Source organism: Coffea arabica, chromosome 2c (genome assembly GCF_036785885.1).
Source record: "Coffea arabica cultivar ET-39 chromosome 2c, Coffea Arabica ET-39 HiFi, whole genome shotgun sequence".
Classification (NCBI taxonomy): Eukaryota; Viridiplantae; Streptophyta; class Magnoliopsida; order Gentianales; family Rubiaceae; genus Coffea; species Coffea arabica.
Window position 1 is genome coordinate 15,836,852 of NC_092312.1, and position 22,569 is coordinate 15,859,420.

The following is a 22,569-nucleotide window of genomic DNA, read 5'->3' on the forward strand; positions in this document are numbered from 1 at the left end:
GAAGAGGGTTAAATCCTAAATGCCCTTATCATTTCAAATGCATCCAATTCAACAAAAATGTGGCCTTGACATGTATAAACTAGCAAGTTCTAGAATGCCAATACCATGTGTGATACCCACTCAATCAAACAAAATAGAGCAAATAAGAATAATATGCTCAAGCAAGGCTCAAAAGCTCCCCAAAAGTTACAAGAATGGGTCAATTCCTGCATATTCAACATTCAACGACACTGCCAAGGGAAACAAAATGCATAGCTGGCATACTTGACCACATAACCACTCACTTTGATTGTGTCATTCATCACAGCAACATGCCCCAACACTAACAAGCATAGAAATAACCAAAAAGCCAACTAACTACAATGTTTTTTATTTTTTTCATTTTTTTTTAATCATTCATCCCATGTGTGTTTTTTTTTTTTTAAAGTAACAAAGCAAAAGAACTAATGAAAAAGAAAGAACTAATGGAAGCCATTCCCCCCCACACCTAAAATCTACATTGTCCTCAATGTAGAAAAGACAAATGAAGTATTAGGGGAAAAGAAAAGAAACTTCCCTGACCACCGGAGAGAGAAAGTGAGACACTAAGGCGGAGGAGGTGAGACGGCTGCGTGCACAAGGTGGTGTGGTGGCGGCGGACGCAACACCAACAGGAAGGAGAAGACTGAAGTTTCTTTTTTCGGAAGGGTTGGAAGGCGTGAGCACGCCTTAGAAGTTATAGTCGTCTGACCGTCAATTCCAAAACTCCATTCCTTAGGTGTGATGACCTAGGGTGGGCATGCCTAACTGCCAACTTCCTGTCACAAAATAACAACCCACTAAATGACACTAACACTTAACAAAAACTTAAAAAAATATAAGAAAACTAAAACAAAAGAAGCCTTGGGTTGCCTCCCAAGCAGCGCCTTTCTTTAATGTCTTTGGCTAGACATAGCACCACTCTTTAGTCTGGATGTAATTGAATTTTCCTTGTAATTGGTGGCCCTCCTCCAGGATCCACATGGCCATTGAGTGCAACTTTTTTCCTAAATTTTCTCTCCATTTTTACCTCATGAATTGCTTTCATCCTATAGGACTTGTTCGCAGCAACCTTGGATTTACCCCTATAAGCAAACTTAGAAAATTCTTGCACAGAGGGATTAGTGGTATACATAGCAAACACAGAATGAGAGTTAACAGGATGTTTCATTGTATCAAAAATGTTAAAGTGGACTATTTCTCCATCAAATTCCATCGTGAGAGTACCCTTACTAACATCAATTTTAGTCTGGGCAGTACTCAAAAATGGTCTTCCTAATATAATGGGTGATGGATTTGGGGCACTTCTATCATCCATGTAAAGCACATAAAAATCAGCAGGAAAAATTAATCCATCTACTTGCACTAAAACATCCTCAACTATCCCATCCGGATAAGCACATGTACGATCAGCCAATTGAATTATTATCCCCGTTTCTTTTAAAGGTCCTAAATTTAGGGAATCATAGATTGACTTAGGTATCACATTAATAGAAGCTCCTAAATCTATCATGGCATTTTTGATACTAGAATGACCAATCTTACAGGGGATAGCAAACATACCTGGATCTCCGCATTTGGGTGGAAGTTTCCTTTGAAGTACAGCTGATACATTCTCTCCTACCATCACTCTTTCATCACCCCTTAGCTTTCTTTTGTTAACGCACAAGTCTTTCAAGAACTTTGCGTACTTGGGTACCTGCTTGATCGCGTCCAATAGGGGGATGTTTACTTGAACTTTGCGGAACACATCCAGGATTTCTTTTTCCTTTTTTGCCCTCTTTGTCTTTTCCAACCTGCAAGGAAAAGGAGCTATATTAGATTTAATAGGGATCGAAGGAATAGATGTTATCTTAGGCTCTTCGCGAATGCGCCCTTCCTCTTCAATCTCCTTTTCTATCTCCTCCTCACTTTTGCTTTTCGAATTTACCACTTTAGGTCCATCCACCTCTTTGCCACTCGTTAATGTCATGGCACTTACATTCCTGGGATTTGCCTCGGGTTGTGATGGCAATTTCCCATAGACATGGGACTCCAGGCGGTTAATGGCAGTTGCCATTTGACTCATTCGAATCTCCATGTCCTTCATGCCTGCTTTGGTGTCCTGTTGGAACTGAGTGGTGCTCATGGTTAAAGCTCTAGTTTCTTGCTGGAGTTGAGCCATATTTGTGGTCAATGACCTGGTCTCCTGCTGGAACTGTCTAGTCTCTTGCTGGATCTGGGCGGTAGTCGTAACCAGACTCTTTACAATATCCTCCAAGGAACTCCCTGTGTTAGAGGATGATGGTTGTGATTTCGGTTGCCATGGTTGCTGAAATCCTGGTGGACGATTCGGAAATGAATTTTGTTGCCTGTTCCCATAGCTGAAATTGGGATGATCTCTCCAACCCGGATTGTACGTGTTGGAGTATGGATCATACTGCCTACGAGGCGCGGGCACGCCTCCAGCCATGTTCACCTGCTCCGCTCCGTCCTCTTGCAAAATGGGGCACGTGTCCGTGCAGTGGTCCATGCTAGTACAGATCCCACATACTTTCGCTCTCGGCGTGTCTCTCATGGCTAATTGCCTAACAACCGATGTCAATTCTGACATTTGCTGCTGTAGGGATGAAATCTCTACCTCGTTGACTTTACGGGGAGGGTTGCTCTCACGGAAGCCAAATTGCTGGGAGTTCTCTGCCATGGCCTCGATGAGCTCCCACGCTTCTCTCGGTGTCTTGTTTGCCAGTGCTCCCCCACTTGCAGCGTCAATGATACTTCTATCGGTTGATTGGAGTCCCTCATAGAAGTATTGGATTAACAGTTGTTCACTAATTTGATGCTGCGGGCATCTAGTGCACAACTTGTTAAACCTGTCCCAATATTCATACAAGGACTCACCGGAATATTGTTTAATACCGCAGATTTCCTTCCTCAAACTCGCAGCCCGGGATGCAGGGAAGAATTTTTCCAAGAATTTCTTTTTCAGCTGCGCCCATGTGGTAATACTACCTGCTGGTAGGTAGTACAACCAATCTTTAGCTGCATCTTTGAGAGAAAACGGGAAGGCTCTCAGTCTAATTTGCTCTTCAGTGACTCCAGGAGGTTTCATACTAGAGCAAACTACCTCGAACTCCTTGACGTGCTTATGGGGTTCTTCACCAGAGAGACCATGGAAAGAAGGTAGGAGGTGAATCAACCCTGACTTCAGTTCAAAAGCAGTATTCTCAGCCAAAGTGGGGAATGTGATGCATAAGGGCTGGTGAGTCAGCTCCGGGGCAGCCAGCTCCCTCAATGTTTGGTTGTTGGCCATGCTTACTTCGTCTTCCGCTGACTCGTTTGCAGCAATTAAGTGCCCTTGTTTTCGTCTCTTGGTCTCTTGCCTCCACTTACGCGCTGCCTTCTCAACCTCCGCGTCGTATATCAATTCACCTGTGCGAGAAGAACGGGGCATAAACTAGCAAAAGTACCAAGAAAAATAAAAATAAAATAAAAATAAAAATAAAATAAGAACTGAATTTGAAAAGAAACAAATAATCCAAACACCAACTCCCCGGCAACGGCGCCAAAAATTGACAGGTGCCGAACCTGTGCAATAATAATTACTAAAAAGTCCTAATTACCACATCAATTAAATAATTATAGAACAAATCCAAGTATTGGAGCAGGGACCCTAGGTGTGCAATGGGTTACTTGATTCACCCTATTCCCGAAGAGTTTGCTTGATCCGATATACCGGATTTATCTATAAAAATACTAATTTTGCGTACAATGGCAAGTAGGGTCGATTCCACAGGAAGCAGGTAGCAAATTATTTCTTTTCAAATTAGTAGAACGAAATTGGGGGATTTTCAATAAGAGGCAAATAAAAATAAAATAAAATAAAACAAACAAAATTCAAAACTAACTCACAAAGCACAATTCACTAGAAATAGCAATTAATAAAAGTTCTACCCAAAGGATCAACTGCTCAGGTACGGTCCAAATAAATGTTCATCGATGCAAAGATATTTCACCCATTCATCACTAGGTTGGTTATAGTTATCAATAAGCTCTGACAACCAGTTCTTCCTTACCTTTTCGGCAGTCAAGGTACGACCATTGACTGTTTCCCTAACCAGATAACAACCCTAGGTACGACCGTAGGAATTTAATTACCCAATTGCATTAAATCTAGAAGAACCCAACCCTAACCAATAAACACGCTAAGAGGGTTTATTTAAATTAGATCTTGCGTTTCCCCAACATAAAACCAATTATGGTGGTTGCCACGAGGTGTCAATTAAATGAACAATTACGGATTCTATTTAATTGACATGGCAGTAGGCTATTAAATTAAATCCAATATCCGGCCGTTGATATTCAATTAATCAAATACCCATGACCAATTAATTCAGAAAATGCACGAATAGCAATAAATTGGGGGAAATAATAAAGATTCGATTAGATCTCACAGATATTATGGACCGCGCCCTTGCGTCACCCTTTGGGTAGAGGAGGAAATTAGCCGCTCCTCATCGTGTCAATCCCGCGTAAATTAATTGAATACATTCAATTGATTGCCGAAGAATTGGAAAAGCGCAAGAGTAATCTCGCGGAATTTTGAAGAGTCAAAAGCAAAAAGTACAAAAAGGGTCTCCGTTCTACGGAGCCCAGATGCAATCCGCGAGAATCTCTAATGTCTCGCCGCTAGCCGCTAGCCGCAGGCGGAACAAAAGTCAGAGAAAGAAAACAGAGACAAAGCGGCTGACAAGGAGCCGAAAAGGAAAATTAAAGCTAAGCCTAAAAGTTGATGATGCATCTTGCTTTGTCCTTTTTCTCTTTATAGCCGCCGCAATTCCAAGGAGTCCAAAAGCCCAGAAACGTCTGGTGCAAATCAATCTGCAAAAGCCATTTCCCCCTTTGAGTTTTGATCCCATGTGCCTGGTCCACATGGACCACGGTCCGTCTTTCGGTTTCGTCCACCTTCCAAGGCGTGGCCACGCTCTGAAATGAAAAGTCTTCTGGAAATTTTTCCCCGCGATATCATTTTAATGCTAACCACCTACAATTCGCACAAATGTCAAATATGAGTGAAATCCCCTTTCTTAACACCATGAATGGCCAAAATTAGGACAAGATGACAATGCAAAACGTGCCAAATAACGGCTCTATCAGATATCCAATTCGATTTTTCTTGGCAGGATAGATGCGGGTCGGGTACCCGTAAAAACGGATACGGATACGGATCAGCAAAATAAAAATTTGCGGGTATCTGACCCGCAGAGTATATTATATAAATATTATAAAATAAGGGTTCATTATATAATTTTATAATTTTTAATTCTAAGTGTAAGTAAAGTGGTTCACAATCTCATATTTTAATCTCATATGATCCGCCTCTCCTCATCTTGTCTAAAAAAAATGAATATTCTTGATGAAACTTAAACCAAATGAATAAATCAAAGTAAAATTTGTAAAACTCTATCATAAAAATTGTTTATCTCTTTCATCATTTTTCATTTTTATTCTACTTTCATCGATCTTTTCTACAAAATTTTGATTAATTCAGTCAAAAATTTGTGTTTGGAGATCTAATTTTTTGTTAGCTAGATAATTAAAATATTTGTGTATTTCATTTATTTATTTATTTTATTACAATTCTGTCTCTTAAATTTGTTTCCCTTATTTTAGTGTAAGAAATTTATTTTTATTTTTCATCACCTTTAATGCAACAAGGTCTATTCCAAAGATGTAAGAAAGTTGGAAAAAATTTTTCAAGATTATTTTGGTTATATTTTCTTCAAAAATTATTAACTCTGTTCAATTTTTTTTCGGATTTGATTCTACAATCGACTCATTTTGGATGCAATCTTGTACCATATATCTTTAAGAAAGTTGGAAAAGTTGCCATATACTTATTATTTTTATGTTTGTTATGTTGTAAAAGGATGAAATGCGTGAGAATGATGATGTACTCAAAATTATCATAAAACTTCGTTTTATTCTTGTGTTTGTTATATTTGGAAAAATTGCCATCTACTTATTATTCTTGTGCTTGTTATGTTATAAAAGAATGAAATGCGTGAGAACGGTGATGTACTCAAAATTATTATAAAATTTTGTTTTATCTATTAGATATTATAATTCTAATATGTATTAAATTTATGAAATCGATTTGATTATTTGATGAAATGTGTGAGAATGATGATGCATTGATTTTGATTATAATATATCTACTAATGTTAATTGGAAAACATACATTTTTTTATTGGAATACATGTTGATATTAAGTGAAAAATATTTTTTATAGAAAAATAATTTTTTTTAGGGGCGGGTACCCTATGACCCACCATTTTTTTCGGGTACCAAAATAACTGGTACCTGAAAACATTAGGAGCGGAATAGAGTCGCAAAATTACTGATCCAATATTTTAGGGTCGGGTCAGCCATATCTTGTTAGGGGCGGGTATCCGACCTGTGCCCACTCATAGTCTTCGCACATTATGCACATATAATTTTTTGTCACAAGTAAATATTATATACACTGATAGTGTATATATCATTACTGTTTGATTCATGATATGCGTACAAAAGTTGAATTTCAAATTCAAATTTTACATAGTTATCATTTATCAAATGTTAACAGTGCATACACTGTTAGTATATGATAAATTAATCCAAGAAATAATTATTGAAATGTCAAATCATGTTTATCTTCAAACCTTCTCTACAATTATTAAGGTTGATAATTTAGAAGGCTATGAAATTTTATATGACATCAATAATTATTATTTGGACCTTGAATTCACTAGCATTAGTATTTTTTTTATAACTAGTTTTTTACCCATTCGTTGAATGGAAATTGTTTAAAAATAATAAATTATTTAATGTAGTTCATAAAAATATTTGCATAAAATACAAATTTATTGTATAGTCTATTATAACCTTTCTTAAATACATTACTATATGCACATGTTATTCAAAAATAGTCTTATAATGTAAATTTAAATATCTAATTCAGTGATTAATAATTCAAAAATGCAAAAAAAAAAAATCGACTATACGATAACATTCAAAAACTTGAAAACAGGCAAGATCAAATATTGGCTGATCTTCTGTAAACAAAAGAATGGCCAACCCGTTACCAAAATATCAATTTTGGTACTTAATATAAATGGCTTAAAGGTTAATGTGAAAAGAAAAGAAGGCGAATGAAATATTAATAAAATATCAGAATTCAGAATCAATCAAGTCATAGGAACACAACAACCTTCTAAATCTGTTCACAGCTAATAGAAGCAAAACGAAAACATAAGATGTATTTTGCTCTTAAGTCAAAAACATAAAAAATCTAAATAGTCTTATGTATATTGCATAACGTGAACTGCTATATAACAAATGAACTTGATGCCTTGCCATTTATGTAATCAGTGACGCCTTCTTGTTCTTCGGAAACTTTCTACCAAAGTCTCAAAAAAAACATTGAAAATAGTACAAATTTTTTTAACCCAAAAAACCTAGAAAATAAAAAATTAGTAGATTATTGAAAACAATTAATAAATTGTCAAAGACAATTAAAAAATCGTGTGAAAACACATAATTTAAAAGGCCACTTTTAAATCACTAACCAAAAAGCAATACGTATTCTACTTGAATTGAAGAGTGAATCTATAAATTAAAATAATAAATTAATTACAAAAACCTTGTCAGAAATAAAAACCAAATCGTAACTTTTGAAGACTTACTTAGAAAATTCAAATTCAATGACCTAACTATGAAAGAAGGTGTAGGAAATTACAGACTATATACAGGCGAGCATAAACAAAATCCAAATGCGGTCCTTGTATTGAAGGGAATAAAAACGAAGTTCCAAATCCGGTTCTTGCATTGAAGTAAAAAAAAAAAAAAACTTTCCAAAAAAATTGGTGGAAAAGTGTAAACATTTTCACTGCTTAATATAGTGATGAGTAATAGATCGAGAACCATATATATGAATAAAAATGTAGAGCATCTGCGATAGCGATAATATGATAAAGATAATCTAATATTTGAATTGATATTTCGAATTTTTGAGTTGAAGATGAGAGAGAGTTAAACACATAGTTCAAAATTATTTATACTAATCCCCAATAAATTTAGGCTTGACGATTAGGGTTAAGGAAAAAAAAAAGGTGAAAGAATGGAAGAGATAATTATGGAAGGATTATCTAGAATTTTAAAGGTTAGAGAAAATGAGGGATGAAATAGCTTAGGTTATTAGGGAGTTAACTCATAAAGCGTGTTGTACCTACTTGTCCTGTCGTTAAGCCACGTAAAAAAGAGACAAAATAAAAGGATAAGGATGAGAATACGACTTTATTATATATATATAATAATATATATATATATATATATATATATATATATATATATATGATAGACGATGATGTGTTTAACACAGATACAAAAATTTAAGGGGAGATTAGTGTAATCTCAAAATTAGAGATTTGGTTTGAGAAAACCAAAGGCAGGCTAGTCGAAGGACCTACACAGTTTTTTGGGCTTTTTGGTGGGCTTAAAGAAGCCTGGAACGATGACAAAAATGGAAGACCAGTTCGTTCTTTTTTGGAGACGTGTACAAAATGAAGACAAGAAAAAGTGATACTCCTACTAAAGTTCAACAAATGACATACCCAAGCCGAACTGAACCCAAAGGACACCCAATTCACGAGGCCCAATTACAAAGTTCCGTTCGCAATCTCGCCCTCTTTAGTCTTTATAGGCTCTTCGTCACAAAACCCCCATTTCCCATCTGCTGCTTCGATAAACAAGTTCTGGTACGATTGCACACTCATATGTTACTTCACGTCTCTGCAGATATACATAGATAAAAAGGAAAACAGACCTGTATATACTAAATTTTAGGGTTAGGGTTCTGAACTCGTTTCCTATGGGAGACGATGGAGAAACGTTTTCGTCGAATATAAATAAACCCTCGCCTGAACAAGCTAGTGAAAAGCAGATAATCGAAGAGAAAAAATTGATTGGTGAAGAAGAAATAGACAACGCCGAACAATGTGAATTTGTTCCTAATTCAGATGACTCAAATGTGCCATGTAAAGAGAGCGAAGTGTTGGCGCTAGGTGCCGAATTGGAGAGCCAGGTGGTGGCACAGGAGAAGGAGGCCTCCTTAGAAGGCAGACTCGAAGGGGCAGAGGACATGCATGGAGCGGTCGCGGCGGATATTGTTGCCGAAGCCAAAGTGGAGGCCGAGGTGGTGGTTGGTGGTGGAGAGAGATTGGTAGCGGAGGAAGTTCTAGTGGCGGAGTCAAACGTGGAGTTTTTGGAGGAAAAGATCGGTGGAGAGAACTCTGATATTCATAGTGGCGAGAAATCGGTGATGGATGCAGAAGCCCACTTGCAGGTGCTGGCAGAGGAAACTCCTGTCTGGGACGTTGACGCGGAATTGGAGAAGGTGGTGGGCGGAGGGGAAAATGTTTCTGCTATCATTGATCATACGCTTTCCGGTTCTGCAGTGGTTGCGGCTGAAGAGGTCGAAGGAATGATTGAGCCAGTGGACTTTCCAGAGGCGACTGCAGGTGATGAAGAGAAGAATGTTTCTCTCGCTGGCGACGTCAGGGAGGCCAAAGAAGTGGTTGAGCCAGGGAACTTAGTAGTAGAGGAGGCAGCTGCAGGTGATGATGAGAAGAATGCCTCCGTTGTAGGTGCTCAGTCGGTGGCTGCAGTTGACGAGGCCAAAAAAGTGATTCAGACAGGGGACATTCAAGTGGAGGAGGCAACTGTTAGTGATGAAGGGAAGGATGCCTCTATACTAGGTGTCAAGTCTGTGGCTGCTGTTGGAGAGGTTGAAGAGGTCAAAGAAGTGGTTGAGACGGGGGAATTTGAAGTGGAGAACACAACTGTAGGTGATGCAGGGAAGGATGCATCTAACATAGCCATTTCTTCCCAACTTGATAGTGCCGAATCTGTTGCTGCAAGGAGCAATGATGTGGTGGTTGACGAAGCTGTGGCCATGGTTGGAGGAGAAAAGCCGCCTGCTTGGCCAGACAATTTGCAATCAAGCCCTAATGAATCAGTCACAGTTGAGCAAGATGCAGAAATGGTGGTGATACCCGTGGAATCTTCTGCAGTGGTGACAGGAGAGGAGAAAGAGGAGTTACCTGACGGTAAAGAAGTAATGGTAGATGAGATTGTGAAAACCGAGATTAAGGTGGACATGGAGATATCCACTTCGGCCGCTGAGGTAACTGAAGGTGAAAATATTATGGGTTCACATGGTTTACAATTGGATGATAATGAACCTCCAAATTCAGCTAAAGAAGAGGTGGATAAAGAGATAAGTATTAGTGAGGAGACAGGTATTGTAGGCGACGCAGCAATGGATGACATAAAAAAAATGGAAGATAGTAAGAGTGGGGTGGCGGAGGAGGAAAGTCTTGTAGCCAATGCGGAGATGGATGAAAAGAAGCAAATGGCAGCACCTGAAAATTCTGTGCCAAATGATTTGGAGTTTGTTGGTCAACAGTCAGTGGTTACAGTTACTATTGAGCAAAATAAGGAAAATATTCAAGAGGAGGGGATTCCAACTGCGGACACTGAAATGGAGAAGAAGATTGAGGCTGAAATGGAGAAAGAGATTGAGGCTGAAATGGTGACTACTAGGGTTAGTGATGTTGAGTCCAATGCTAAAATAGATGATTCAGTGTCTGTTCCACAAGATGAGGAAGATGAAGACATGGTTGCTGAGGAGGGATCTGCTCTGGCAGAGACGGAATTGGAAACTGAAACAGATGTTGGGGAGTCAAGCAAGGCTGCTGGAGAGAAGCGCAAGAGGGGGAAGAATTCTAAAAATTTGACTAATTCTAAAATTGGAGGAAGAGCTCAAAAGCTAATGGATGAGGATGTTTGTTTCATTTGCTTTGATGGGGGGGACCTTGTGCTGTGTGACCGGCGGTAATTATGCTGGCTTTTCAAATTGAATTCCATTCCACTTGAAATTTATTTCAGAGGAGAGAATGTGAGGGTTGAAAATTTATTAACTAATGTGTTGAATATGATCCACATGCTTATTGTATCTACTTATGTGCCTTCTTTGTAACTGATATTGATTCATTATTTTTTCAGGGGTTGCCCCAAGGCATATCATCCTTCTTGTGTTAATCGGGATGAGGCATTCTTCCGTGCAAAGGGCAAATGGAATTGTGGTAAGTGCATCCGTCTCTTCTGCGAACATGGTTAGATGCGGGGATGCAACAATATTCACACTTAACCTTAAATTTGTTTTGGAGGGTTCAGATGCATAAGTGCAGTGCTATTCTCTTTAGTTGTTTATATGTGATTTTTGCTACCTACTTTGTGAAATTTATCTGTTCTTAAGTAGTTTTGAAAGCTTTATTCGCTTATTGTACTCACTCTCGAGAGACTAATTTAACATGTGAACAACCTAAGATATTCTCAAAACTGAAGAACGTGACTTATTGACATGTCCAATGAGACTAACCTTTAATTGGTACAGGGTTTGAATACCTCTTCTTACCTCAGTTGCGTCATAATTTCTTTGCACCAACTGAAGCACACTTTTGGAATATCAAGAATAGGAAAGAGAACCTCAGGAAATTGCAGAAATGACTTGACTGGTCATGTTAAAAGGGTTGGGGTTTGTATATCATACGCGACATGACATTTGAACATTATCCTTGATGAAGTTGATATATCAGCATGCTCTTACAATTGACATTATTTTCTATACGTGTAGTTTGATAAAGGATGATTACTTGCTAACGTATACTCTGGGAAAATTGAGCCCTCCACTTCATGCTTTTATTTAATCGTTTTTCTATGCTGAAGTTTTTCATAAAATATGGTTTCATAACATATGGTTGACTGATCTGTGCTTGCTCTTTCGTTGCTGGGATGTAATTAGGAGCTATCATTTTCCATTGATTTTGCCTTCTGTGGGTACAGAGGGCCATTTTCGTTGAACTAGAATGTTGGAATAGGCATTTTGGTTAGACATATTCAATTTGATGTTGTTGTGTTATATTTATGCAGGTTTTGATTGCCTTTGACATGCACTCTTGTCCTTTTGTTGTATTTCAGGTTGGCATATTTGTAGCACTTGTCAAAAGAATGCCTATTACATGTGTCTTACCTGTCCTTTTGCCTTGTGCAAAGGATGTGTGAAAGATGCTGTTTTCTTATGTGTCCGAGGAAATAAAGGCTTTTGTGAGACATGCATGAGGATTGTCAAGCTAATTGAAAGCGATGACAAAGACACTAACAATGTATTCTTTCTCTCTCTCTCTCTCTTCCCTTTCTTCATAGGTAGAATTACCTTTAATTTTGGTGGTGTAAGTACTATGTAGAGTAATTTATATTCAATTAGGCCTTGGTCATACTCATTCTGATTGGTTTTCATTGTATATTGGTTGTAATAGTTATTTTAACTTTTCTCTTGATAGGTTTGCTGGTTTGTTCATATTTTAATAGCTTCTATCTTTTTGTTATCTTTGTGGGCGTGCTTGGCCTAATGCTTTATTTGACTTCTTTATGAGTTTTCACCATATGCATCTAATGATTATTTGGTTCTTTTAAAACCCATAATACCTGCTATTACCATTCAAGGAGAGAATGTGAATTGGGTTGCCAAAGGTTCTGGCTAATAAACCTCTTTTTCCCTTTAGAATGTAATTATTTGAACAACACTAATTTTATTCCTTTAACCCTTCAACATCAATTCTGTTTTGACACTATTGCATCTTTAACAGATTAATGTTTGCTTTTCATGTCTGGTTTTCCAGGCAAAATTGGATTGTTTGGTTTAGGTCTTAAAAATTGTCTTGCTGTAAAATTGTGAATCTTTTGATTAAACTTTGCTCATGATATGGTGGGGCTATTTGGTGTCTCTTTTAGTGAATTTTACAAGAATCGTTGGTTTCAATGTTCATGAATGTTTGCTTGTTTGCATGGTTTAGTTTTTCTACTCTATTGCATCATTGCTGTACTAATCTGTTGATTCCCCTGTTTTGCTTGATGCAGGTTCAGATTGATTTTGATGATAAGAGTAGCTGGGAGTATCTCTTCAAGGATTACTACACAGATTTGAAATCCAAATTGTGTATATCATCAGCTGAAATTGCCAAGGCCAAAAATCCCTGGAAGGGTTCTGATGTATCAGCAGTCAAGGAAGGGTCACCTGAGGCTGCTGTAGTAACTTGCAATGCTGGAGGTTCTGGTACAGAATATTCTGGTGAGAATCCTGAAGCGAGTAAACCAAAGAGGAAAAAGGGTAAGAAACGGTTAAGATCTGTTGCTAATGAAGAGGAATCTGCTGGTGCGGTTGTGAGAGGAGGTGGTGAAGACATTTCTTCACCAGGCAAGACTGAATGGGCATCGGAAGAACTTCTGGAATTTGTTGTGCACATGAAAAATGGTGATAAATCTGTTCTGTCTCAATTTGATGTTCAGGCTCTCCTGCTTGAATATATCAGAAGGAACAAACTTCGTGATCCTCGCAAGAAAAGTCAAATTATTTGCGATACGAGACTTGAAAATCTTTTTGGAAAGCCCCGTGTCGGTCATTTTGAAATGTTAAAACTCCTTGAATCTCACTTTCTTATTAAAGAGGATGCTTATACGGAGGATAATCAAGGGAGTGTTGTTGATACTGAAGTGAACCAGCTGGATGTTGATGAGAATGCTGAAACACCTACAAAGGGGAATAAAGAGAGGAAACGAAAAATAAGAAAAAAGGTTGACAATAGAGGAACTTTAGCTAACCGTTATGACTATGCAGCAATTGATATTCATAATATTAACTTAATTTACTTGCGGCGAAAGTTGATGGAAGACCTTATTGAAGATGTTGACGAGTTCCAGCACAAAGTTATTGGTACTTTTGTGCGAATAAGAATTTCTGGTAACACTCAAAAACAGGACCTTTACAGGCTGGTGCAAGTTGTGGGTAATTATTTTAACCCCCATCTGCTTATTTCAAACTTTGATTTATGCATTTCAGAGATTTGACATATGGCAAAATTCTGAATTCCCTGTCTTCCCCTCTAAAAGAAAATTGATTTTGTACGTAGGTACGAGCAAAGCGGCTGAGCCGTATAAAGTTGGCAAAAGGACAACTGATATGATGTTGGAGATATTAAATTTAAACAAGACAGAGATTGTATCCATTGATACAATTTCTAATCAAGACTTCACTGAGGTAATCCTAAATATGTGTATTTGTAAGCTTTAAAGCACCTGTGGAGTATCCTCTCTCTTGTGACAATTTTGCCATCCCCTGGCCAAAGGAAAATATGACTAGAAAGGGAATCTTTTTTGGAGTATTATTGCTTGAAGTATTGCCTAATATCATTTATTAATGAGGACATGTTTTTGGTTTTTACCAAGAAAGAAGATGTGTCTTCTAAAAACTAAGTGGATGTGATTTAGTCAATTTTTTTGAGGATTTATTGCACCAATCATTGTCTAGTTTCCGTGTATAAAAATAAGTTTATGGGTTCAGTTGATTACTTACAAAGTTCTGCCTTTAGACTGTGGTTGATATGAATGTAGTCAATTCAGCATTCTTTTTTGCATTATTGATACCATGAATGGTGAAGAAGCACCTGAATTGCATTCCTGTATTTTAAAATGTTTTCCCAGTACTGTCAGAGTCAAACACCTTGACTAACTAATTTTATAAGTATCTGATTGTGTTCTGTATTACTCAAAGAATGTGCTTGGTGTCTTTACATACCTACCTACATACATACATACATACATGGACGCGTGCACGCACACACATATTATTATATTATTTTTGTTTTAATAAACCTGTAGTTTATTATCTTGTTTCTCCTTTTTTGTTTAACTTTGATGGTAGAAAGGATTAAACCCTGGTCTGTTGTTTTCCCTCAGGTTTGATAGAGTGAAGTTATTAACACATGCTCATTTTGATTTGTCAGGAAGAATGCAAGCGACTACGCCAAAGTATAAAATGTGGACTACTTAACAGAATGACTGTGGTATCTACACAGTTTCTCTTCCTACTTTGGTATGAAAAACTCTGTTGATTGTTGTACTAATGGTGAACCTGGCTGTTTGTAGGGTGACATTCTTGACAAGGCCATGGAAATACAGGCAGCTAGAGTGAATGATGTAAGTACGTTAATGTTTCTGTTCTTTAATGTACCTGACTTACTGGAGCTGGATAGATATGGCCTTTCTAATTGCTTGCATGCGTGCATAAGGCATGAAGAGAAACTGTCCACCTCCTCCTCTCCTCCTCCCCCTCCCCCCTCCCCCCCCCCCCCCAACCACAAAAAACCCAACCCCAAAAAAAGAAAATATTGACAACTTTGTTTTGGTTCCTCCATTGTTCCGCGTCTATATTATATATGTCATCAGCACTGACTTGTAGCTTATGACTGTATTTAAGGATTTCATATGCTAATTATGCTCTGTTACCATGCATGCTCATTTACTTTGCATTGCAGTGGCTGGAGTCAGAAACACTCCGACTTAGTCATCTTCGTGATCGAGCAAGTGATATGGGGCGTAGAAAGGAATATCCTTTACTTTTTCAAGTTTTTCAACGAATCTTTTTTTTCTATCTTGAACATGATAGCTAAGCATGTTTGATAACTTTGCCTTTGTTCCTTAAGGTTAATAATTTTTTTTTCCCCTGCCATGAGTTTGAAATTTTGCTTTCCAGTTGACTGTATAACAGTATCTGCATCGTACATGTGGGGACTATGGTGTTCCATAGCGTGCAACAAGTTTAGTAAATATAATTGCATTTGATGTTGGGCTGTGCTTTATGTTAGGCTATTTATCTGCTATGGTTGCTTGAATGCTGAAGCCGACTAAATTATACAATTCCACTTGATATGTTTATGATATTGAGTGCTATGCAGTATGGGGGCCCTGCAGATGGAGTAATTCCAACTTTTCTCTCTAATACATAGTAAATAAATCCTATTCAATCTGTCTTTTTTTTTTGTTCTATCCTCAAGGGCGTAGGTTTGTGGTTGTGATTGGTAGGTAAACATATCTGATTAGTGGATTGTTATTGCATAGTTGTTTGTTTAATCTTGAATCTAAGGTTGGGCTCTGATTAGGGTTCATCTTGATATTGAATCCGTTGCCAACTTTTGGAATTTGAATTTTAAATAAAATATGTCTTTTGTTTGCTGAAGTTGTTCTGGGGAACTAACATGCTGACAATAATGCTGGCAATATTTTGATTTGGAAATTTGTCTTGTGGTATTACTCCTGAATGGTAGTTGCATTAGCCATAATTATTTGAGCCATCAGACTTGTGTGTCATTCACTTGGGTTATGAGGTGTGGAGAATTCTCCAAAAGTTTAGTGTACTTAAACTAAGTGATTATTTTAGGAAATATTATTTTGACTCTGGAATTTGTTAGGGTTATTTCTCCAAATTCTTTTGCTGGTAGTGACTAATGGGAAACACCTATGTTAAGGCTTTTGGGAAGCTTTGGATGGATATTTTATGAGTTTTATGGGGAGCTATGGTTTTTCAGATAGGTTATGCTATTTTGACAATCTTGTTAAGTTTATAGGATGTAGAACATGGTTTTCCACTTTTTCGAGTTATTACATCTTGAAAGACTTAAAAAAGTTTCTTCAGATCTTGGAATTTTGTGAGATTGGCTTTGTGGGTAAATGCGTGACAGAAAGAAATATTTGCTTATAATTATGCTTTATCCAAAGAGAGAGGTAAGGGCGTAGATGGTGTCATTTTATTAGGACTCTGTGTGCAGTAAATCAGTATTTGTAAACACTGTTGTATTGGAGGGAGAAGTGGAAATGTATTATGTTAGGAAGAGATTTTCTCACTCAACCCCTGTTAAACTTGCTGTGGGCTTGGTGGTTCACCTTAAATCTATGCATTGAGAAGAATCTGCATTGTTTTGTCATTTGGAGTGTCTACTGAGTCATATCAGTGTTTTAGTTGTGGCAACAACTTATTTATGGATGGATCTGCTTATCTTCTTGTGGCAAGCCATATTGGGCTTTTGAGGTTCTCTGGATGATATTTTACTGTCTTAATGTGATTGCCAGTACCAAGATTAAACCATGATGTCAAGGTGGAAAAAGTACTGTTGTTTTCTTTAAATGGGTTTCACAGTCCCAAATAAGATCCTGGGCATTTGATCTGGAGAAAACCTCATGGGGTTTAGAGCTAGGGTATATGCGGTACAGCAGTATTGGTAAAGATTTTTGCCATTGGTCGGCTTTGGTTAAGTTTAATTGTTTATTATGATAGCATTGAATGGATATTGGAGGCTGTCGAGCTAATTATATCCTCACTTTAGTTTTCAAGAGTTAGAACTAATCTTCTTTCCTCATTGGAGAAATCACTTCTGGCTTTATATCAACCATGATTGATTTAAAATTTTACTGAAGTCGACTTTTAGGTGGATACTAGATTCAAACTTGTGTACTCAAGTAGCCTTGTGCATTTTTTATTTGTCCATAAATTGGATATTGGGTTGCACTACTTCTTAGCCATGTTTATACTCCCACATACATAGATTTAGACTTGCACACTTCACTACCTCTATACATGATTACATGTTTATGTCTGTCAGTAATTTGGACATTTGGTTGCACTACTTTTTAGATACGTTATAGTACACCTTGCTGCTTGAGAAAGTGGGAAGAATGAGAGTGAGAAAGGAGTGGTGGTGAAGGAAAATCTGAACAAATTGCATTTTCGGTACCATAAATTCAATGGATACTTGGTTCTTATAAACAGGATGGTGTTTTTCTTAAACAGGTATCTGGAAATGCACCCAGAGACGTAGGAAAAAAGTGATAGGCCTCCGCCCTTCTCTCTCTGTGCAGATATATAATGCATATGTTAGATTATTTTATGCTTGTAATTACTTAGCCCTTTGGTGTGTGTTTCATTTAATGATTGTTCTGTCTTTCAAGCAAATGGGTTTTGGATACAATTGTTCTCTGAAAAAAAACGAGTTTAGCCCTTGACTTGCTTCCACGCTTAGAGAATGTGTCGAGAAATTACAGATTCTGAAGGCACCTGAGGAGCGCTTGCGTAGATTAGAGGAAATTCCAAAAATACATTCTGATCCTAAAATGGATCCAAATCATGAGTCAGAGGAAGATGACAGTGATACTGATGATAATAGACGAGGTTCTTTTAATTTATTGTCATTTTTTTCTTGATGTTTTAAAGATTTGTGTTTTGAAGGAGAAAGGTCTATAAGTTCCTTCTGGTTCATGCAGAAGTTTTCCAGAAAACCAGTAACTCTGGCTTTACCAGGCGTGGAAGGGCACCAATTTCTCCTCGGAGCGATTATTCTCCTAAAGATTCTCATAATGGAGGTAATTTTTCAGACAAGAATCGGGAACCAAACAGAACCATATTCAGTAAAAATTTGTCAATCGCTAGTGAGGATGCCAGTGACAATCAAAGTGGCAGTATGGTGAATGAGGATATATGGAATCAAGGAAGAGAGAAAAACCGTGAAGAATTGAATAATTTGGTGAATCTCAGTCAACATACTAAGTCTGATATTGCTGGATTTAATTCTATGGCATCAGTAAATTTATCAGTATCTCTCCCAGCTAAGGAAGCAGAAACTGTTGTGAAAATTAATGAGACGCAAAAGGCATGGCATTACCAGGATCCATCTGGGAAAGTTCAAGGACCATTTTCTATGGCACAGTTGCGTAAATGGAGCAACACTGGATACTTCCCTGCTGATTTGAGAATTTGGAGAGCTATTGAAAAACAAGATGAGTCTATACTTTTGACTGATGCATTGGCTGGAAAGCTCCACAAGGAGACCTCAGGAGACAGTAAATTTGTAGCAGCATCTGGGAAAACTTCTGAAACATCCTTGCTTCTATCTCGAGAAAATTCATTTGGAGAAAGATCAAATGGTGAACAGCATCGTGAGGCTCAAACTTTTCATTTGGACATATCGAAGGGCTTAATTGCTCCACCTGCTGAGGTCCCGAAACTTTCTACAGAAAAGTGGACCAGGACTAACTTGTCTAATCTTCCTTCTCCCACTCCAAAACATGGTAATACAGTTGAGACTGGAGAACATGGGGGTACTCTCATTGGTGGAACTTCGTATGCTGGTGGCATCCAATCACCTGCTGCAGCTTTGCCACAGCTCGGGAATCTTCCTTCTGTGCATGGTTCAGTTCTTAATTCCAGGGAGCAGTTAATGAACAGTCTTGAAAATGATTCTGTTGTTTCTGGTATTAGGTTTGGTCAAGCTACTAATTCTGAACAGAATATTGTAGGTTCTGTTAATTCTTCACAAATTCCCTCATTAGCTGCAACAGGGGAACCACGTACACTGGAGGAGCACGGCCATCATCCTGCTCAAACCAATGGTTCTCATCCAATTCAATCTGGAAATAATCAGACTCCTCGCATTGAAAGTCATGGTTGGTTGGGGCCTCCTACTCAAAAGGTTGAACCAAGTAATTTTGTTCCTATGCCTGGACAATCCCATGGTTATGGTCCCTGGGGTGTTATTTCACCTCAAGCTCAGAATCCCACTGGCAATTTTGCAACCACAGGTGCTCCTGCTTTGCCTCAGCCTGAGTTTTGGGGCCCTCCAGCTCAGAGTAATCAACCTAATATGCAGACCCCGGCAATGCCCAATCTAGCTTGGGGCACAGGCCTGATAGAGAACAACTCTTCTGCTTCGGTGTTGAGATCTGAGAATTCAAGTACAGGCTGGGCGCCGGTTCAAACAAACCCAAACATGGGTTGGACTGGGGTAGCACCAGGAACTACAAACATTAGTTGGGGAGCTACTGTTCAAGTGCCGGCTCCTGGTAGTGCAAATCATGGTTGGGCTAGCGCTTCGGGGAATGTAGGATCTTCCGTCCAAGGGCAGATGCCAAGTAATGTAATTTCTGGGTGGGTTGCAGCACCTGGGAACTCTGGAGTTCAGGGAATGGTCCTTGGGGGTGCAAACCCTGGTTGGATTGCTCCAGGTGGGAATGTTGGATCTGCTGTTCAAGTTCCAGTACCAGGGAATGGATGGGCGATGCAAACTGGAAATCAAGGGGCTCCTGTTCAAGTGGCACCATCAGGGAACACAAGCCAAGGTTGGGGTGCTCCGCCTGGGAACCAGGGAACATGGGGGAGTTCGGGTCAAAAGGACAAAGGGTCTCAGGTAGGCGATTCTGGTTTTGGTGACAGCAGGCCCAAGGGTCCTCAGGTTGGAGATTCTGGTTATGGAAATCGCAGGCCATGGAATAGGCAGTCATCTTTTGGCAGTAGAGGACGAGTACCCGATCGTTACAGTGCTCCCAGAGACGTACTGTGTCCATACAATACGAATGGGAAGTGTAGGAAAGGGTCTCATTGTAATTATATTCATGAAGGGTGATTTGCTAGTCTAGCATGGATAGAACGATTTTGTACAGTAATATAATTAGAATTTCGATTTCATCATAGGCTGTTTTGGTGCTTTGTAGCAGTTGTAAAACTTTTTGTGCGGTGGTTTCATGGCACATCTTTTCTTATGCAATTTTGCTTTAGCATATTCGATCCACGCTGTTTATGGACTACAGAACCTAATGCCTACGAAGAGAGCTTGCCATTCGTGGGCAGTACTGTTACATGACCTTGCTATCCCTCTTAAAAGCGGAGAAAAGAGATGGAGAAATAGAGACCAAATGAGACTGCACTGGATTTTATTTTATCGTTCTGGCCCTAATGCAGGTAGACCTGTAAACGAGTGAAGTTGGCAGGAGATGGAAGCACCAGATCTGCAAACCACCAATTTTGAGAGGCCTGAAGAAGTTACTTTCTGAATTTGCATTACAATTTGCAAGTTGAAAGATTAGAATGAAACCCGAATTTTCTTTCTCATTTTGAGCTTTATGTTTTTGAATTCCCTCAACAAAAAAAAGGGGTTCTTGTCCTTTTATTCCCAAAATGGCATTTATGATGTTGCTTGATCTTGCAAGATTAATTACATGAAATTTTGATTTTTTTGTGCCGGAGACTTCACTTGTACTCCCTCCTTTGGTATCATTCAACCCATTCCTTCCTCCACGGAAATTTGATTTCATGCAGGAAAGTGATTGTATATGTTTTGCTAAGCCTTTAACCATAAGGTTCTTTATTGGCTAATTGTTTGGTACCTTGGCCGCACCGTAGAATCTTTCTAAGTATTAATCAATTGATTTGTTGAGTAATAAGATTTTACCTCTGTTTTAAACTTGTGTTGTATTTACTAGCTTTGTTAAAAGAAAAGCTACCAGTTAATGTTTAAAGAGAGACTGCACTAGATAATGTGACATATATTTAAAAAATATATAGGTATGGGGAATTCAAATTGACCGACAGTCTCAAGTTTATGAATTACTCAAGTTTATAAGATTTATGCACGATTGCTATTCAACACTTGTGAATGGATTAAGCATTTATCCATGACTAGTGGGAGATGGATGTGCAAATTAAAATAAAGTTTTTTCCCTCAATTAAAAGCTAGGAGTTTTTTATTTTTTATTTTTTGGAGACAAAGATAAAAGTTATTAGAAGTTTGATTTGAAAAAAAAAAAAGAGAAAAAGAAGTTATTGGAAGTTTGTTTGAAAGGAAGTTAGAATATAAAAAAAAAAGTTATTGGAAGTTATTGATATAGAGTAAGAGTATTATTAGTTTGTTTGTAGTGGTTATATTATATGTATAAATCCTTATTTATTTAGGGGTAAAATTGGAATAAAAAATAATGATAAAAAATTTTAACACCAAATGCAAATGAAGAGATAGAAAGATATTATGCTAGAATTTGAATATTGGACCAACACAGTTCTTTTTCTATTTTGCAGGTGGTCGAATTGTTTATAGTAAAATCAAATCTTGGCAGTGCACAAGTAAATTTTTGTGTGTTTTAAGGATTTATCCAGGCAAAAATCCAGCCTTTTGTAACACTTCCTTCTTTAGATTGGAATTTTTTGATGGACCACCTCTCCAACAATGGTCATGCTAGATGATCTTTATAACCATCATTCGTAACAGATGTCCTACTTTAATTGGTCTCGAAGCTATTAAAAAAAAATGAAGGGCAAATAATGTACTTATTGAGTTATTGAAAGGTTCACTTTTTTTAAAAAAAAAAATTTAGGATACGGCTATATATTTTGTTAAGATTTTTAATTTATAAACCACAGGTCCGCAACTATTTTAATGTTTACAACTAATCCTATTTGAATTGATTCGGACCCTTGTGAGATTACTAGATTTCTTGTCCTTTTCATTTCTGCGAGTTTCGAACTTAACGAGAGGTTGTTTGTTTTACTATTGTTAGGATTTGGAGTGCATTTCGCTCATAAAAAAAAAAAAAAAAGTGGAAAATCCAGACAATTTGCTGTCAGCTGGTTTTTACCGCATTCCACTACTGTGTGTTTGCCCCCTAAGATGCCTTTTGAGCGGTGTTATGGTAAAATTAGTTTGGGACTTATTTGACTCCGTGTGATGTGATCGTGAGTTTACTAGGGCAATAGTAATTAAGATCCCGGGTTTCCTCTTCTGTCCCCGAAGATGCTTATTATATGGTTTAATTCAT

General features: G+C 37.9%; 2 protein-coding genes and 1 non-coding gene across 3 annotated transcripts; 2 read left to right on the plus strand and 1 right to left on the minus strand.

The window, feature by feature from the left end:
* Positions 1-221: 221 nt before the first annotated feature.
* On the minus strand, positions 222-3,451 carry LOC113728642 (uncharacterized). Its single transcript, XM_027253027.1, has 3 exons — positions 1,949-3,451; positions 1,582-1,717; positions 222-322 (listed from the first exon to the last, which is right to left on the minus strand). The coding sequence occupies exons 1-3, from the start codon at positions 3,449-3,451 to the stop codon at positions 222-224; spliced, it is 1,740 nt and encodes a 579-aa protein (XP_027108828.1).
* Positions 2,832-2,938, plus strand: LOC140036068 (small nucleolar RNA R71). The gene has a single exon (XR_011839953.1). It is a non-coding gene; the product is annotated as a small nucleolar RNA R71 (small nucleolar RNA).
* Positions 3,452-8,769: 5,318 nt separating the features above from the next.
* Positions 8,770-20,538, plus strand: LOC113731216 (zinc finger CCCH domain-containing protein 19). The gene is made up of 10 exons (XM_027256353.2): positions 8,770-10,932; positions 11,104-11,183; positions 12,079-12,263; positions 13,018-13,942; positions 14,067-14,194; positions 14,940-14,999; positions 15,082-15,132; positions 15,471-15,541; positions 18,003-18,157; positions 18,250-20,538. Exons 1-10 carry the CDS (start codon positions 8,909-8,911, stop codon positions 20,382-20,384), a joined length of 5,814 nt encoding a protein of 1,937 aa, XP_027112154.1. The 5' UTR covers positions 8,770-8,908; the 3' UTR covers positions 20,385-20,538.
* The last annotated feature ends 2,031 nt before the right edge of the window (positions 20,539-22,569 follow it).

Coding starts and splice junctions, on each gene's coding strand:
- LOC113731216 (XM_027256353.2), top strand. CDS start 8,909: ATGGGAGACGATGGAGAAACGTTTTCGTCGAATATAAATAAACCCTCG. Junction 14,195..14,939: donor CTAATCAAGACTTCACTGAG/GTAATCCTAAAT, acceptor TTGATTTGTCAG/GAAGAATGCAAGCGACTACG. Junction 15,000..15,081: donor TACTTAACAGAATGACTGTG/GTATCTACACAG, acceptor GGCTGTTTGTAG/GGTGACATTCTTGACAAGGC.
- LOC113728642 (XM_027253027.1), bottom strand. CDS start 3,451: ATGCCCCGTTCTTCTCGCACAGGTGAATTGATATACGACGCGGAGGTT. Junction 1,718..1,948: donor AGGTGGATGGACCTAAAGTG/GTAAATTCGAAA, acceptor GCGATCAAGCAG/GTACCCAAGTACGCAAAGTT. Junction 323..1,581: donor ACCCAAATGCGGAGATCCAG/GTATGTTTGCTA, acceptor TATGCTTGTTAG/TGTTGGGGCATGTTGCTGTG.